Source organism: Ciconia boyciana, chromosome 1, assembly GCF_034638445.1.
Source record: "Ciconia boyciana chromosome 1, ASM3463844v1, whole genome shotgun sequence".
Lineage (NCBI taxonomy): Eukaryota > Metazoa > Chordata > Aves > Ciconiiformes > Ciconiidae > Ciconia > Ciconia boyciana.
Window position 1 is genome coordinate 189,608,661 of NC_132934.1, and position 16,831 is coordinate 189,625,491.

General features: G+C 43.1%; 1 protein-coding gene and 1 long non-coding RNA gene across 2 annotated transcripts; both read right to left on the reverse strand.

The window, feature by feature from the left end:
* Positions 1–671: 671 nt before the first annotated feature.
* Positions 672–4,438, reverse strand: LOC140648447 (uncharacterized). Its single transcript, XR_012041218.1, has 3 exons — positions 4,282–4,438; positions 4,015–4,112; positions 672–3,909 (listed from the first exon to the last, which is right to left on the reverse strand). It is a non-coding gene; the product is annotated as an uncharacterized lncRNA (long non-coding RNA).
* Positions 4,439–5,365: 927 nt separating this feature from the next.
* On the reverse strand, positions 5,366–15,404 carry SPRYD7 (SPRY domain containing 7). Its single transcript, XM_072850258.1, has 5 exons — positions 15,284–15,404; positions 14,206–14,322; positions 10,983–11,149; positions 9,228–9,330; positions 5,366–6,400 (listed from the first exon to the last, which is right to left on the reverse strand). The coding sequence occupies exons 1-5, from the start codon at positions 15,387–15,389 to the stop codon at positions 6,303–6,305; spliced, it is 591 nt and encodes a 196-aa protein (XP_072706359.1). The 5' UTR covers positions 15,390–15,404; the 3' UTR covers positions 5,366–6,302.
* Positions 15,405–16,831: the final 1,427 nt, after the last annotated feature.

Genomic DNA, 16,831 nt, shown 5'->3' on the forward strand with positions numbered 1-16,831 from the left:
GTATTACACGGCCTCAGTTCTATTGGTTTGTGGATGCGCAAATAAAGTCTGATTCAGACTTTGTATCTTGCTGCCACGGTATCATCTCAAAAGGGCTCAGAAAACATACAGGATTAGTCAATACAAAGTTCTGCACTCAAAGAGATGGTGTGTCCAAATTGTAACATTCAAAGATTAAGAAAACATTTGGGTACAAACAATTAGTGGAAATACCTCAACCATTTCACTGGGAAGCATGATTCACTCTTATTAAAATGAATTTGCTACTAGTAAATATATTGTTAAACCTTAACTGAAAACTACTTTCTAGTGCAACTTTTAGAAACAGGTATTGCATCTCATTTCTCTGGGCAAAGTTGGGATTGGGAACACATCTGGGAAAACATCTGGGTTTACTGCCAGATGCTGAAATGACATGCTGAGACACAGGTTAATTCACATTCTCTTTCTGTGGCCCGTCTTCTTACCTGTGCAATGACGTTAACTGTACCCTTGCTTCTCTTATGAACTATCACCACAAAACTTATTTTCAGGTGAAAACTCTGCTCTCTTTCCATTTTGATAAATAGATGGTAATAATCTTTTATTCACTCCCCCTTATTTTATACAGTTTCCCTGTGTCACCAGTTACAAAACAAGAAGTTTTCTGATTTTTATCACAAGAGGTGTAGTTACAGTGCGTGGTATTACAAATGCATCTTACTCTGTTTAAGATGAGAAATGAGCAACTTTGAGCTATAAAAGCAGACTCTTTTCATATTCTTGGTGAATTTAGCAGCTATTTTGAATATTTGATATTTACCAAAATGCTTTCCATTTCAAACGCCAGCTTTGAAGAAGACAGTGTTCTCCGTATTTTAAAGCAAGTCTACATCAAGCTCAAGGTAGCAGCTTTTACTGTTAAATATTCTTAAACACAGCAGACTTCAAAAAAAGTTGTTTGCTGGCTGCAGTTAGATGAAGTGAGAAGAATTTCTTTAAATACTTCCTCCTTTCCCCAGGGACATGAGAAATGTAATTCCACAAGAAGCACTTTCATCTCAGTAGTCTTTCGTGGCAAAGAACCACTGTTGAAGGCATTGTTGAAAGATATCAAAAGGAAAAAGGACACACACCTTCCCTTTCCTTTTTTGTATATATGTATGTATATATAATCTTTTCGAGTTTGAAGAGCTGACAAACTTGATTACAGAAACATTATGGTATGTGTCAACTAGTATAGCAGCATCACCTCAAGAAAGAATCACAGGATGGTTGAGGTTGGAAGGGCCCTCCAAAGGTCATCTGGTCCAACCTTCCTGCTCAAGCAGGGCCACCTAGAGCCAGTTGCCCAGGACCATGTCCAGACGGCTTTTGAATATCTCCAAGGATGGAAACTCCACAACCTCCCTGGGCAACCTGTGCCAGTGCTCAGTCACCCTCACAGTAAAAAGTGTTTCCTGATGTTCAGAGGGAACCTCCTGTGTTTTGGTTTACACCCGTTGCCTCTGGTCCTGGACCCGTTGCCTCTGGTCCTGTCGCTGGGCACCACTGAAAAGAGCCTGACTCCGTATTCTTTGCACCCTCTCTTCAGGTATCTATATACATTGATCAGATCCCCCTGAGCCTTCTCTTCTCTAGGCTGAACAGTCCCAGCTCTCCCAGCCTTTCCTCATAGGAGAGGTGCTCCAGTCCCTTAATCATCTTTGTGCACCTTTTTCAGACTCTCTCCAGTATGTCCATGTCTCTCTTGTACTGGGGAGCTCAGAACTGGATGCAGCACTCCAGGTGTGGCCTCACCAGTGCTGAGCAGAGGTGAAGGACCACCTCTCTTGACCTGCTGGTAATACTTTGCCTAATGCAGCCCACGATGCCATTTGCTTTCTTTGCTACAAGGTCACATTGCTGGCTCATGTTCAACTTGTCCACCAGGACCCCCAGGTCCTTTTCTGCCAAGCTGCTTTCCAGCTGGACAGCCCCCAGCATGTACTGGTGCCCGGGGTTGTTTCTCCCCAGGTGCAGGACTTTGCACTTCTCTTTGCTGAACTTCATGAGGTTCCTGTCAGCCCATTTCTCCAGCCTGTTGTGGTCCCTCTGGATGGCAGCATGACCCTCTGGCATATCTCCTCCCAGTTTTGTGTCACCTGCAGACTTGCTGAGGGTACACTCTGCAATCTACTATAATGCCACCTTTACCTGTCCCCTCTTTAATCCTAACCCATAAACTGATGTCAGCTGGCTCCTCATCCATCCCCAGGCAGAGCTCCATGCGCTCCAGCTGTTCTCTCACATAAGGGGCAACTCCCTCTCCTCATCTTCCCATCCTGTCCTTCCTAAAGACCCTGTATCCCTCCTTTGCAGCACTCCAGCCATGGGAGCCATCCCACCACATCTCCATGATCCCAGTAAGACTGTAGCCCTGCAACTGCACACAGATCTCTAACTCATCATGTTTATTCCCCATTCTGAGTGTGTTACAGACACTTCACAGACGCACCCCAGCACATTGACTTCCTAGAAAGGGTTTGGGGATTTCTCCATAATGGTGCCTTGGAGGCACTTCCTTTCTTACATGCAAGCACTGGAGGTGACCCTGCTTAAAATCCATTTTGTTGATTTTGTGATCCCTTTCCATCACACCACCCATGATCTTTGCTCAGCGAACCTGTCCATCACTCCCTCACTCTCTCCCTCCTCTGTCATTCTTGGTTTAAAGCTCTCCTAATGAGGTCAGCCATCCTATTGGCAAAAATAGCTTTGCCCCACTTAGTGAGGTGGATCCCACCTCTCCCAAGCAGACGCTGATCTGCAAACAGGGTCCCACAGTCATAGAACCCAAACCCCTGTTGTCAACACCAGTTCTGCAGCGAATTATTGACTTGTCCTATTAGTGCCCTCCTCCTCACTCCCTTTCCCCTCACCAGCAGGATTGAGACCACCACCTGGGCCCCCATGCCCATGACTACCGTCCCAGAGCTCTGTAGTCACTTTTGATACCGTCCAGGTTTCCCCTGGCAGTATCATTTGTGCCCACATGGAGTAACAGCAGGAGGTTGTAGTCAGAGGGCTGGACGAGCTTCAGTAGTTTCTCCACAACATCCCAGATCCTGGCCCCCAGAAAGGCAGCAAACCTCTCTAAATGGTTGGTTGGGTTGACAGCTGGGTGCCTCTGTCCCCTGTAGCAGGGAGTCACCCATTATGATGACTTGCCATTTATTCCTGGTAAGTCTTGCATGGTTTAGGGTAAGGTGGACCAGGTTCTTTGCTTGAAGGCACATCTAGCTCCTCTTCAACTTTGAGGGCAGTGAACTTCTTTTACAGCTGTAAGCCCTTAGGTGGGACAGGAAGCTTCCTCTTTGTGCCAGAAGTCACCAGCTTCCATCCTTCTCCTCCACCAGAGGTTTTGCTTACCTTGATAGTGCGAGGCAGACACTGCCTGCTTCCCTGTTGCATATGGGATCTGAGGGTGTTCAAGCTGTTAAGTCTCAGAGAAGATCCTGTCTGTCTCCCTTTCATCTTTCCTGATGTGGTGCATCCTGCTCACTTCCTCCTATAACTCCTCCATTTGGCAGCACAGCTTCTTCAAGACAGCACACCTCCTGAAGGAGAGGGCCATCTCTCCTGACCTCAGAGAGAGGTCCCAGGCACTCTCTGCAACCTGGGACTTGGAGAGCTGCATCGGCCATCTGAAGCTCAGTCTGTGTGGAAGCTGTCTGTGTGGGTTTGCGTGGCAAGGTTTTGGTAGCAGGAGGGCTACAGGGGTGGCTTCTGTGAGAAGCTGCTAGAAGCTTCCCCCATGTCCGACAGAGCCAATGCCAGCTGGCTCCAAGACAAACCCGCCACTGGCCAAGGCCGAGACAATCAGTGACGGTGGTAGTGCCTCTGGGATAACATATTTAAGAAGGGGGAAAAAAACCTGTGCAACTGCAGCTGGAGAGAGGAGTGAGAATATGTGAGAGAAACAACTCTGCAGACACCAAGGTCAGTGAAGAAGGAGGGGGAGGAGGTGCTCCAGGCACAGGAGCAGATACCCACCTGCAGCCCATGGAGGACCCCACACCAGAGCAGGTGGATGCCCAAAGGAGGCTGTGACCCCGTGGGGAGGCTGTGCTGGAGCAGGCTCCTGGCAGGACCTGTGGACTCATGGAGAGAGGAGCCCACGCTGGAGCAGGTTTGCTGGCAGGACCTGTGACCCTATGGGGGACCCCCCCTGGAGCAGTCTGCTCCTGAAGGACTGCACCCCATGGAAGGGACCCACGCTGGAGCAGTTTGTGAAGAACTGCAGCTGTGGGAAGGACTCACATTGGAGAAGTTTGTGGAGGACTGTCTCCCGTGGAAGGGTCCCACACTGGAGCAGTTTGTGAAGAACTGCAGCCGTGGGAAGGACTCACGTTGGAGAAGTTCATGGACTGTCTCCCATGGGAGGGACCCCAGGCTGGAGCAGGGGAAGAGTGTGAGGAGTCCTCCCCCTGAGGAGGAAGGAGAAGCAGAGACAAGGTGTGATGAACTGACCACAACCCCCATTCCCCATCCCCCTGCACAGCTGAGTGGGAGGAGGTAGAGAAAATTGGGAGTGAAGTTGAGCCTGGAAAGAAGGGAGGGGTAGGGGGAAGGTGTTTTAAGATTTAGTTTTTATTTTCTCATTATCTTACTCTGGTTTTGATTGGTAATAAAGTAAATTAATTTTCCCCAAGTCAAGTCTGTTTTGCCTGTGATGGTAACTGCTGAGTGACCTCCCCCTGTCCTTATCTCGACCCACGAGCCTTTCGTTATATTTTCTCCCCCTGTCCAGCTGAGGAGAGGAGTGATAGAACAGCTTTGGTGGGCATGTGGCATCCAGCCAGGGAAACCCACCACAGAAGCCTCTGCCCTAGCAGGGACAGCTGCTCCCACATCTACTGGGGAAACTGCTTGAAATATCAACTGGGGAAAACGGAAATGAAACATTATGAATGTTACACTTAACTTAGATTACGTATCTGACCACAGCAAAGCAGAGCAGATTTCAAGGGGAAACGATAAAACTGCACTCTAATCTCCTGAGCTTTATACCATAATGCTGACAAGGGCATCATTTCTTTCAGGTTGAAAAGTTCTACCCAACACTGTCATGTGATAGCAAGGCTAAAAGGAAGGAAAACACAGGCCACTCAGAATGAAGAGACAGGTGCAGAAAATCATAAGGTGAAAGGCTTTGAGAAAGCTGTTTGTATTTGAAAATTTCAGAATCAGATAATTTCTAAAAATATTTAAATAAAATCATTCATTTATGCAAGTGCATTAACCCAGGAAGAGCCGAAACAAAAAAAACCCAAAAAATCCAGTATGAAGATTCTCTTTACAATAAAAATTCTTCTAGGAAGTATATTAAATATGACAAGAGGGGAAAAAAGCATCTCACAATTTATATTCAAGGGCATTACATTTTAGAACAATGTCTTAGCCATTAGTCATTTATAAATGATTCACAAAGAAATTAAATAAGCTATTCCATAAAAGAATAATCTAATTTACAGTTTAGATGTAAGGCTTCACCATAACATCTCATACCCTTCACCTGGCTCTTTGCATACACAAGTTGAGTGATCTGTACTTACTCTTTTACCAGAGTAACACAGCATGGTGGTCCTCAAAAACACAGGTAGTGTTCAGGTTTACTGTTAAGGTTCAACAAAAAAGTATTACTAGAAAGTATCCTATTATTTGTCACAATAAAAGCCAATGAAAAGCTAGGAGAAATAGGTAAGTTATATTTCCCGGTCTAAGACTGAGGGAACGGATTAAATTACACCTTGCAAAAAACCCCAAAAAAAGTATCTAGCTGCTCATTATGCCATCGTGTTATTAGTCACTGTGCACAACTGGGACACCGCAACTCCAAATCACAGACTAGAAACACAATGCTGCCTTTAAACAAAGTACATAACTTCTGTGTGAAAAAAGTTGGGAAAAAAGTCATGAGAACTATCCATCTCCATAGCTATCATATGTGTAAGAACTATTTGCTTTACAGAGGTCCACTTTATTCAAAATACTGAATGTAATACTGATGTCAATAATATCCCTTAGTCTCCTTATGCATCAAGTACAAATCGGAGAAAAACCCTGCCCCAAAACACTCGTTTTCAACCACAAAACATTGCCAGAAATCTCGTATTTGCAACGCAGTTACCTGGTGTTGCAGTTAACATTAATTCTGCAGACCACAGTCACAAGTACTTACTAAAAATACAGATATGTTTCCTAAAAGTAAAGTGAAGCTTTATTTAAGATGACAAAGCTTTTGTAAGAGTGCAGGGTGCAAATTTTCAGTATGAAGACATTCAGAAGATTTGCTGCTCAAAGAGGATCTTTTCAAACCCTGGTGGAGGTGTATGATAAAATTCACTGAACTGACAATCCAGAATGGCACTGTCATCAACTGCAGAAGAGAACCAAACAGAAGGAATTAGAGAAGGAACACTTACAGCTTGATCCTCTATTACACCATCTTACTAGATTATATACTGTGCTCAAACCATGAAGAATATTCTCCAATACATCCGTTACATATATACAATACAATTAAAAGAAATCTCTTCAACAAATTTGCTAAAGCCCTACACACATACCCAAGGAGAGCAAATCATCTCTCTTTTCTGCTGTTCAGTTTAGTCAGTAATGGTCCTTGGTGAAGTCAATGAGAATGCTACCTTTGATTTCACTGGGAGTGTTAGCAGGGCTTCAGGCAATTTCCTCCAAATTTTCTACTCTATTTCTCTGGAAATCTACAGATTAAGGACACTACCACATACATATTGCAGGGCTGTCACCTCCTCAGCTGGATATTTTTCTGTCCACTTCCTAATTCTGCTGGAGCGTCAGCTGTCTGCAATGATTCTTCTGGAGGTTTACAAGGTTTCAGATGTCTGCAATGGTTGGTGTCAGACCATCTGTTTTAGCATGTGATCCAAAGAGAGCTTCTTTGACTGCTTCTTTAAGTTGGAAGTTAATGTTTTTTTACAATACCTCTCCCAGTTTTGGACCCCCTGCATAATCTGATACACAACTGTTACTACCTTCAACGTGGAATATAAAAAAGAAACTGCTGAGGATTTTCAGAGCAAAGCTTTCATGTACTGCATTAGCCAACTGAAATACCCAACCAGTCAGAAAAGCAGGATCTCTTTCAAAGACAACTTCTTCCAAGACGAACCTGATACACTAGCAACATTAGATCAAAACAGAAAAGCTTCATCTCCATATTTTGGTTTGGAATTTTGATATCTCAGAGCCAAGGTAGGAATTTTTCCTTCCTAGGCTCAGTTAAAACTCCTATTAGTATATTTGTACAGTTCTGTAGTACTTACACAGTGTTTGCATCTCACTTCTGCAAAAGTTCCCGAGGTACAGCTGCTGCGGGGAACAACCTTTAAGTCCATTTTTCTGTTTTACATTCTCAAGCTTGGCACCGTGTTTGCCTGCTCTATCATGTTTTTTTAAAAAATGTATCTACAGTTCTAGTCTGAATTATGGATAGGGTAAATGCTTAAGAAACTCTTCTCTATGGTCAAATCCCTTCATATGACTAGAAGAAGTTCACATTAAATTAAGGACTTAAAGTTTATACCAAGGAAGCACCACACAAAAGCAATTTGCAGGCTTCAATTGTTATAGCTATATGTAGGAGACATGATCATTATTATGAAATTATGCCCACTTGTGGAAGATGATAATAAGAACCTGGCAATAAAAGGTCACTGCATTCCCCAGGCACAGAACTTCTTTAGTCAGAGAAGATGATGATTTACAGTAGGCTAACATGCCACCAAATGTTTTCTGAAAACAACCTGTGTTCTTCATGCTACATGTAACACCATTTCCAAAATACAGGGAAGATGCAACAGTCAGTTATCACACAGCAACTCTTTTCCCACTGCTCATGAAGCTTTTTGCACAAGGAGATCCTGCAGTGCTGCAGGGCAGCTGCTGTCTGCCACAGCATTTAGGCAGCGCCATCATGTGGCTTAAGGACACATCACAAAACGACCATATAAAACAATTTCCACTCTAATAGCTTGGAAATACTGTTTGTCAGCTACATTTATAGACTTCAAAGGCTCTACAACATATCTAGAGTATTTTCTTCCTGTTCATAAAATTCAGTATTACAAATGTATCATATATCAATGGGAACATGCCAACAGTTCATTAGGAACTGACCATGAAATGAAAAAATTATCCATGTCACATAGCCAATGCTATCTCAAGAGCAAAATGATTTTGGAAGAGGCTACTACTTAGAAGCTCACACAGGAATAAAGATAAACTGGAGATGGCTGTAGGTGTAACACAGGGAATCTGATAAGTAATTATCGTTTGCTGTAAGTTACAAGCCAACCCAGAGTGTAGCATTGATTATGCACTGAGTTAGGGGAAGCGCTGCCTTTCAGACAAGATGTTAAACAGAATTCTGACTACTTGGGAACTGCAAAAACACTGCCAAGTTCTGGAAGAGTAAATTGTTAACACATGTCTTGGCCAAATTCCAGCTTCCATAATTCATAAATTCTTTCTTAAACTGCCTATGCAGGGATTAACTGGATACGGTATTTGTTTCTTGTTCAGAACTGCTGTGTTGTATTGATGGTTGCTGGCAAAACAGCTACCACAATTTGCTCACCAATTGTTGGATTTCAAAGCTGGGCATCAATTTGGTATAGCAGCAAAAAGTTGTACCACTATTCAGCAAGCAGCTGTGCTAGTACTACATTAAAGTTATTACTTCCATAAGAAAATACAAACAGCAATTCAGTATCTATTCGTATTTAACACTGAATGCATTTATGATGTATGTGAAATTAATAAGCATAAATACCAAGCTTCAAAGATAAATCAGATTAGCCCACAAGTCCACTTTAGTTCGAATTTGTTGTTTTTCTTTTTTTTCATCTACTTCACAGTTTTTTCACCTGGCAATTTTTAGACTGAGTGCAGTAACTCCCCAGCCTGTTGGATGTGGACACTGTTAAGTAGCCAGTAAGCGGTGCTTTTTTCCCTAGCTATTAAGCAGCATTAAAAATGAGGTGAAAATATACTTTTGTATTTTCCTAGGTTTGTATTTTCATGCAATTTATTGTTGTAGTTGCCAAAAATAAATGATTGATGTGTGTTCCATTTAAGTGAGAAGAAGAATACATAGCTCACAAGACAGACTGGTATAAAAATATTGTCCATAGTGTGAAACAGTTTGAAAATCTCTGACTTACCATAGACCACTGGATAGACGGTCCCTCGGATTCCTGAAGCTGGACAATGCATGTTCTTCCCATTTAAATATACATTTAGTTCTACATGGTCATATGTAATGCCCTACAAAGTACAGAAAATTAACAAAAAAGCATCAACAAGTTTATACACATAACATTGCTACTTAATTTAGCTTTCATAGCCACAGGCAAATTTTAACACCATTGTGCAAACCACAGCATCCTAGAAAACCTCACTTGAAATATTCCTGCAAAGGACTAGAAGTTAATAAATGACCACTAACATTTGTATTTTCAAATACTCAGGATTCCTTAACGCTCATTCAATTTGGATGCAGCACAGTACTGCACACCGCATCTTACTAAGTTTACAAAACAAATTTCCAAACTATTCTTCACCATGTTAAAGAAATACAAAATTTTCAATTATTTTGAACATTAAGCAATTTGCAGTCTTCTTGTTTATATGTCCTCATGGAAATAACTTTAATAAATAGCAATGCTATGAATTAAGTTTATCTGTCCATACTTCCACACAGAAACCTCTCTCAGCTCATTTACTCTGCCAGCAGCAACAAACAATGGTTTCATACACAATGCTATAAATATGCTGACTACAGAGCAGAAAGCAAACACTAACAAGGTAATAAATTACTTATTTGTTAGCTAAATGATTTTTCTCACTGTTTTGGTATGGCTGAGTGCGACAATTTGGGCTGTCATTCAGTACTTCAGAAATCTATTTTCGTGACAGAACAAAATAAATTGAAATTTATGAAAACTGGGGAGTTAGCAGTAACACATCAGCTACTTTTTTGTGATTAGTTGAAGCTGTTCAGACTACATAGGTTGGCCAAACCCTGAAACAGTTTGCAACCCTCAAAAAAAAACAATTTCAGAAGAGGATTAAAAGAATAATATAGTATCTGAGGGTAAAGGATGGAAGAGTCAACCTTAGCTGTTTGGGGCTTCTAAAGATGAAATTTCCAACCATTGCTATAGAGAGGCAAGGTTACCCAGCAAGAAAAAGTAGTGGTGATAAATGGTCTAAATTTCATCGCATTGCTCCCATGTATTTTTGAAAATAAATCTCTACAAGACCTTGAGAAAATGACAGCAATAAAACACAACCCTTTGAACAAGGTCACTTAAAGATGTTTTGAGAAACCTGGAATAGTAAGGTACAACAAAACCTTAGGATTCTCCACTTCCTCTCATTCTTAATAGTCTTCCCAGTGAGCATTACCCCCTCCCCACTTAATATCTCTCCTTCCCTACAAAAGTTTGCCTAAAAATACAATTCATTTAACACCCAGGACCTATCTCTGCTCAGCTCTGTCCTTCTAATCATTAACCAGTTAGCTACAGGATCTTGAGTTCAGCTGGGCACGGGGCATAGCTATGTAATGCATTCCAGCACATTGTTTGAGATGGGACCTTCCTGAACAAATAATGTAGGACCCTTGTGATGGGAGGGTAGATCCTGCAACAAGACCACAACAGAGCATTAGAGGCTACTTTTCAAACACCGGTCAAGTCTGTCCCTCATTCAGAAACATATCAATGCTGAGAATGACATCCACTGATATCCAGGCTGCTGATCCGTTCAAACACAACAGGAGTTTGTATCAGCGCTTTCCAAACTGGGAGATGCAAGCCGAACAATTTGACTGAAATGGTCAGTCTGACCGCAGGGCTGTAAATAAGAGGAAGCTGGGAACAGCTGGGGAACTAAAGAAGCCTTAAGAAACTCACCACCACATCGCCCTCCTGAGGAAGGTTGTTTGCTGGTAGTCTATTTTTCTCCTCATTGTTATAGTAGAGAGCTCCATCATTTCTCATCACCAGGCTATGGACATCTCGACCAAGTGGAATTTGATTCAAGTTTGCTTTCTGCGTTGCAACTCCAATACCCCAAATCCCTAAAACGCGACATTAACGTGGTAAGAAAAAAAAACCCATTATTTTGAAGACTATGTGACTGAAGCAGGACAGCATAAATAATGTGTTTTTAACTAGTGCCATGGTGGTACTACCAGGAAATATCTCTTGGAAATACCAGGACTATTGTGGGTTAGCCCTGGTAGGCAGCTAAGCACCACCCAGCCACTCACTCACTTCCCCCCACAGGCCCCAGTGGGACGGCGGAAGAGGAAAGTAAGAGTAAAACCAAGAAAACTTGTGGGTAAAGATAAAAATTGTTTAATAAGCAAAGGAGAAATGGAAGAAAGAAAGAAAAAAACAAAACAAAGTGATGCAATGGCAACCACTCACCACCTCCCACGGGTAGACTGATGCCCAGCCAATTCCCAAGCAAAAGATGGCTAACCTCCCTAAACACCCTCCTCTCCCTTTTGTTGCTGAGCAGGACATTATGTGGCAGGGAATATCTCCTCAGTTAGTTCGAGTCATCCGCCTGGTTATGTCCCCTCACAATTTCTTGCACACCCCCAATCTTATTCACTGGAGGAGCAGAGTGAGAAACAGAGAAGGCCTTGATGCTGTACAAACACTGTTCAGCAACAGCTAAAACATTAGTGTGTTATCAGTATTGTTTTGGTCACAAATCTGAAACACAGCACCATAGGAGCTGCTATGAAGAAAATTAACTCCATCCCGGCCAGACCCAGTACAAGCAGTCACAAGAGACTGAAGATAAACAGCATCTATCCTGAAAAAGAAGGATTCAGAGAATTGTAACCACTTAGCTTAACTTTTATTCCCAGAAAAATACTGAAAACAAACTCTGAGACTGTAGGAGGATGTAAAAAATAAATCCAACTAGCATGGATTTGTGAACAACACAATTTCCTTTTTCAGCTGGTTAGACAAGTCTTAGGGAAAAAAAGAAATTGTAAATATGATAGATCTTGATTTGGTAATGTTTTTGAAACTCATACAACACTGAAATAGTCAAATTACAAAAAGATGGTCTAGACAGTTACAGGAATATGAATGCACAACTGGTTAGAAAACTGTATTCCAGGACTACTTATCAGTAGCACCCTGTCAAATCAAAAAAGATGACTCAAGTGGGGTTTGAGGTTTTGCACTGAATGCACAAGGTCAGATACTGTTCCGTATTCACATCAATGACTTGGATAACGCAACAATTTGCTTATTAAATGTGCTGCCAAAACCAACCTGACAGGACTGCAAGCTCTTCAGAGGCCCCTCAAATTTTAAATGATCCTGACAATTTGGTTAAGAGGTCTGAAATAAGGAAAATGCATTTGCTTTTTCTGAATTATGAAGAACAGCAGGTAAGTAGGAATAGTAAGTGGCACAAATACAATAGTGGCTTGGCAACCAGTTCATAGAATATAATTTGGGGGTTATCAAAGACCACATGCTGAGCATGACTTTGTGCCCTACTGTTGTGAAAAAATTCTGGACATATGGCATGTATAAAGCAGACATATTGTATGTACAGCAGATGAAGGATGTCTACTGCTGCTGCAGCTGGAGCAGAGCACCCATTTTAACCATCATACCTCAAGACAAATTAGGTCAATTAGAGATATTCTAGAAGAAATAACAAAACCAATCAAAAAACCCCATCATCTATAAGGAGAGAATGAAAAAAAAAAACCTGGCACTCTTTAATCTGCAGAAGACTAAAACGAGGCAAAAGTGTAAGAAAATTAGTTTCAAAAGACAAAATTGCAGAACAATTTATTCCAATACTTACATGCCCACAATGAAAAGGACGAGAGTGAGAACAAGGTTCAGATTAGACTTCAGAAAACTTTCAGAAACAATAGTCAAGGTGACCCCATAGATGACCCCTAACAGATTGCACAGGTACACTTCCGGGAATCGAAGTTTTAAGTTAAGATCTACAATTTTCCTGCCTTGGAGCAAAGACATAGACAAGACACCGCTCATACGGACTAGGAGAGTTTATTTCCTGTGTTTCTCAAGTATAAGAACATGGATACTGTATCTGTGTGAATAATGACCATATATGAACAACAGCTGCAGTGGATTCTTCCCCCAGCAGAAAGGATACTAAAATTGCCAAGTTAAGACTGATCTGGGGTTTAGTTTAAAACTAAACATCTGGTTTGACTGCAAGGTGTTTTGGACAGATTTGTGTTCACGCTGCCTGCACTCCAATCCAACTGAATGCAAACAACCCTTACCCAAAAAACACCGGGTTCAAGCTCCAGCTGGTATGGTAAGGCCTGTCTCTGGACTAACACTTCCCTTCTTCTTCTCTCCCCCTACAGGCTTAGGGAAAGAACAGCTTCATTTTCACAGTGTCCATTGTTTTTAAAAAATACAGGCCGATTTTTAATATCAGAATACAGGCAAGCCTGGAGCACACTCTGTACTAGTGAAGCTGACTGTATTAGTAAAAGCATGATGCTTCCAAATTTCATTCACTTTCAGCTGCCTTGCATTAGATCTGTGCAAAACAAATAAAGAAACAGGGTGCTGAAAGGCTCCTCTTGATAAGGCAGTGTCAGAATAAGTGCTGCACATTTGATTTGGAGAACAAAGTGTAGCACAAGGAGTGTTACCCTTGCTTGTGCAAACACAGTGCATGTTAAAAGCAAATGAAGGTAGACAAATAGCTACAAATATTGTTGGGTAAACTGCAGTATTTAAAAAAAAATATGTCATAGCTACAGTGTTTTATGTGGTCATAAGCATTTATTTACCAAAAAACATTTCTAAAATATGCTAACTGAAAAACATGCATATAACAGCATCCAAAACAATACAGTGTTTTAGTATTTGCACTCCTTTAGTAATATACTTACCGTTCTTTTTAATATTTCAGAGCCACAATTAAAAAAAAAAAAAAAGAGAAATTTCCTTTTACACAATGACAACTTATAAAACTCTCCAATGTTCACAAGTTCAAGGATGTAATTAGAAAGATGCATGTGCTCGGTATTTGAGATATGACCACCAGCAGGCAATCTGACATACCTTCCAAGTGTAAAGTTGTACATTTTTGCTGACTAACCTGTGGACTGGATTTTAAACTCAAAATAGCTCTTGTTCTGATGCAAAGGTGCATTGGCTAAGCAGCCTCCTGTGCCACATATTCTTCTGCCATTTTTAACAATGACGACATCTGTTCCTGCAAGAAGAAAAAAACCCGCAAAACTTCAAAACATTTTTAGAAGTCTGGAAGCAGCCCTTAAAAGCTCTAAACATTGAGAACAGTTTTCGTTCTTTCTGCCCCAAGTAAGAGCTTCATTAGTCTGTAAGAATTATGATGATGGGCCACCCTTTGAAGTAAGAAAAAGAAGGCTGTTTACAGGCTAGTTCATCTTTCAACTGGGGTTTATTTAAAATCTATATGCTGCTCTGATTTCACCTCTTGGGTTTTACGGCACCATGCTGATTACAACCTTTGCTCAGCCACATCAGAAGCATAACTTACAATTTAGTCAGAAACGGTTCACTGTGAGACCAAAGCCCTGCACCCTGTCTCTATACATTGGAGAAAAAAAAAATCTGCAAAGAGAAGGAAAGGCACATCGGGTAGAAATGTCTGATGGGATTGCAAGGTGTTTAATTATCCTCTGAAAAAATCCTTTTGTTAGGAACATGCCTACCAATACAAAGAGAAAAAATCCTCTGCTAAGTTTTTCTTCTCCAGTGGAAGACTTCATCTTTAGGCGCTATTCTCATGGTCAAGAACCTGGGAAACAGCCAAGGCCCACCGATACAACTGAATAAACACAGGCTAATAATCGCGCTTGAGCACTGGACCCTGGATCGGCCACACTGCTTTCCTCCCAGCTCTTTCCCCGGCTCTGCTGCAGCTGACCCACATCACTCCTCTCCTCGACAAAGCCCGGGAACGGTTTTGTGGAGAGCTCATCCGAAGGATGACGCTCAAAGAGCGGTACGGACAAGACTCCGCATGGTTACCCCCCCTGCCGCGCCCCTGGCGCCGGGCCTGCGGCCTCCCCGCCGGGGAGGCGCCCGCGCCGCCGCCGCCCCTCAGCCCCCGCCCGCCCCCCTCCCCGGCCCAGGCCCGTCAGGGGCGGCTCGCGGCGCGGGGAGGGGAGACCCGGGCCCGCCCCGCTTACCCATGCGCTGCGTGTCGAGATGCACCGCCGGCATCTCCTTCAGCGGGATGTGGCCCGCACCGCCATCCCTGCACCAGGAGAAGCAGCAGAACATGGAGGCGGCCATGACTGGCCGGACCCCGCCGCGCCGCGCAGACGCAACGGCGGCCAGTGGGGCAGGCAGGGAGGGAGGGCGGCCGCAGCGCCCCCTGGCGGGCGGGAGGTGGCGCCGCGCGGCGGAGCGGGCGAGCGTCCCTTCCCCGCTGCCCGCCCCGGCGCGACATGGCGGGAGGCGGCGGGACGTGGCGGGCAGCGCCCTGCCGGGCGCAGCTCGGCCCGGGGGTCTCGTGAGATCGAGTACGGTCTAAAAAAATGCCATTAAAACCCCATCTTTGCTCAGGAAGTGAAAATTTAAATTAAAACGGATGCAGCCGGAACCCCGCTCCTTCTCCTTCACAGCTGAGGAACTGCGTCTGAATGTGGCGGTGGCTTGAGGTGGCACTGCGCTCGGGCGGCCGCCCGCCGCCTCGGCACACGGCCACCCGAAGGACAATTTTTATATGTATATAAAGGGCAATTCTTTTTTTAATATATGTATATAAAAGGGGACACTGATCATGATGGGCAGATGGTAGGTATCACGTCAACGAACTTCACAGTGCTGGGCTGTGTGGGAAGGGCCTCCTTCGTGGAAATTTACTGGTCAGTTATTCCTGGCTCCAAGTAACAAGAACCACATTTATCTTCTTTCTTTTTTTTTTCCCCCCTTATTTTTTTTAATTCTTTCTTGGAAAAGTCCAAAGAGACAGGACTCCTTGAAGCGAAAGGTTTGCGCAGCAGGGCCCAGCGGGGGCTGGCCACCTCTCCTGCCCAGGGTCTCTTCTGCCTGCCTCCATGGCGTTTGCTGCCTGTGGGTTGCCCTTTCTCCTCACCTTCCAGACTTGTCCGGCTAGTGAGTCTTAACTCTGAACTTTTTGGTCCCATTTGCTTCTAGTACTTTCTCATCTGTTCAAAAGCTTTGGTAGAGTGTTTTTCCTGATTTACTCAGGACCAGTAGAACTCGACTGTAAAGACTGCTACAGTGAAAAGCCAGCATGCTATCGTTGCACTTATTTTTTTGCAAATCACACTTTGGGACCAGCTTTGTGTCCCTTTCCTAGAGGCAAAATGCCATGTAATCTAAAACGCTGGAGCTTGACTTGTGGCCTTCACGTTACACAAGTGTTTCTCTAGCAAAAGCCTTAGAGGTGTTCCTACAGCACACAGCATCCAGAACAGGTGCCACAAACCGGGCTCCAACAAATACAGTAAATAGTGATAACGTGGCCATAGAAGCCCACCTGTAACTACTTCACATTTTTATTTATCTACAGAAAAATATCCAATAAATGTTGTGCCGTGAACTGCTGATCTAGAATGTTTTGCAGACAGCAGATCATTTAAATACACATATTTAAAGGCTTATTTATCTCCAAACCAATTTGGGATGAAATTGTTTTTTCTCATTATTTTCAGCTGGTGTCTTATTTTGCTGCATTTCACCTAGAAAGCTCGCTCAGCATTTTATTA

Coding starts and splice junctions, on each gene's coding strand:
- SPRYD7 (XM_072850258.1), bottom strand. CDS start 15,389: ATGGCCGCCTCCATGTTCTGCTGCTTCTCCTGGTGCAGGGATGGCGGT. Junction 9,331..10,982: donor CTCAGGAGGGCGATGTGGTG/GTGAGTTTCTTA, acceptor TGTACTTTGTAG/GGCATTACATATGACCATGT. Junction 6,401..9,227: donor CGTCTATCCAGTGGTCTATG/GTAAGTCAGAGA, acceptor TCTCTTCTGCAG/TTGATGACAGTGCCATTCTG.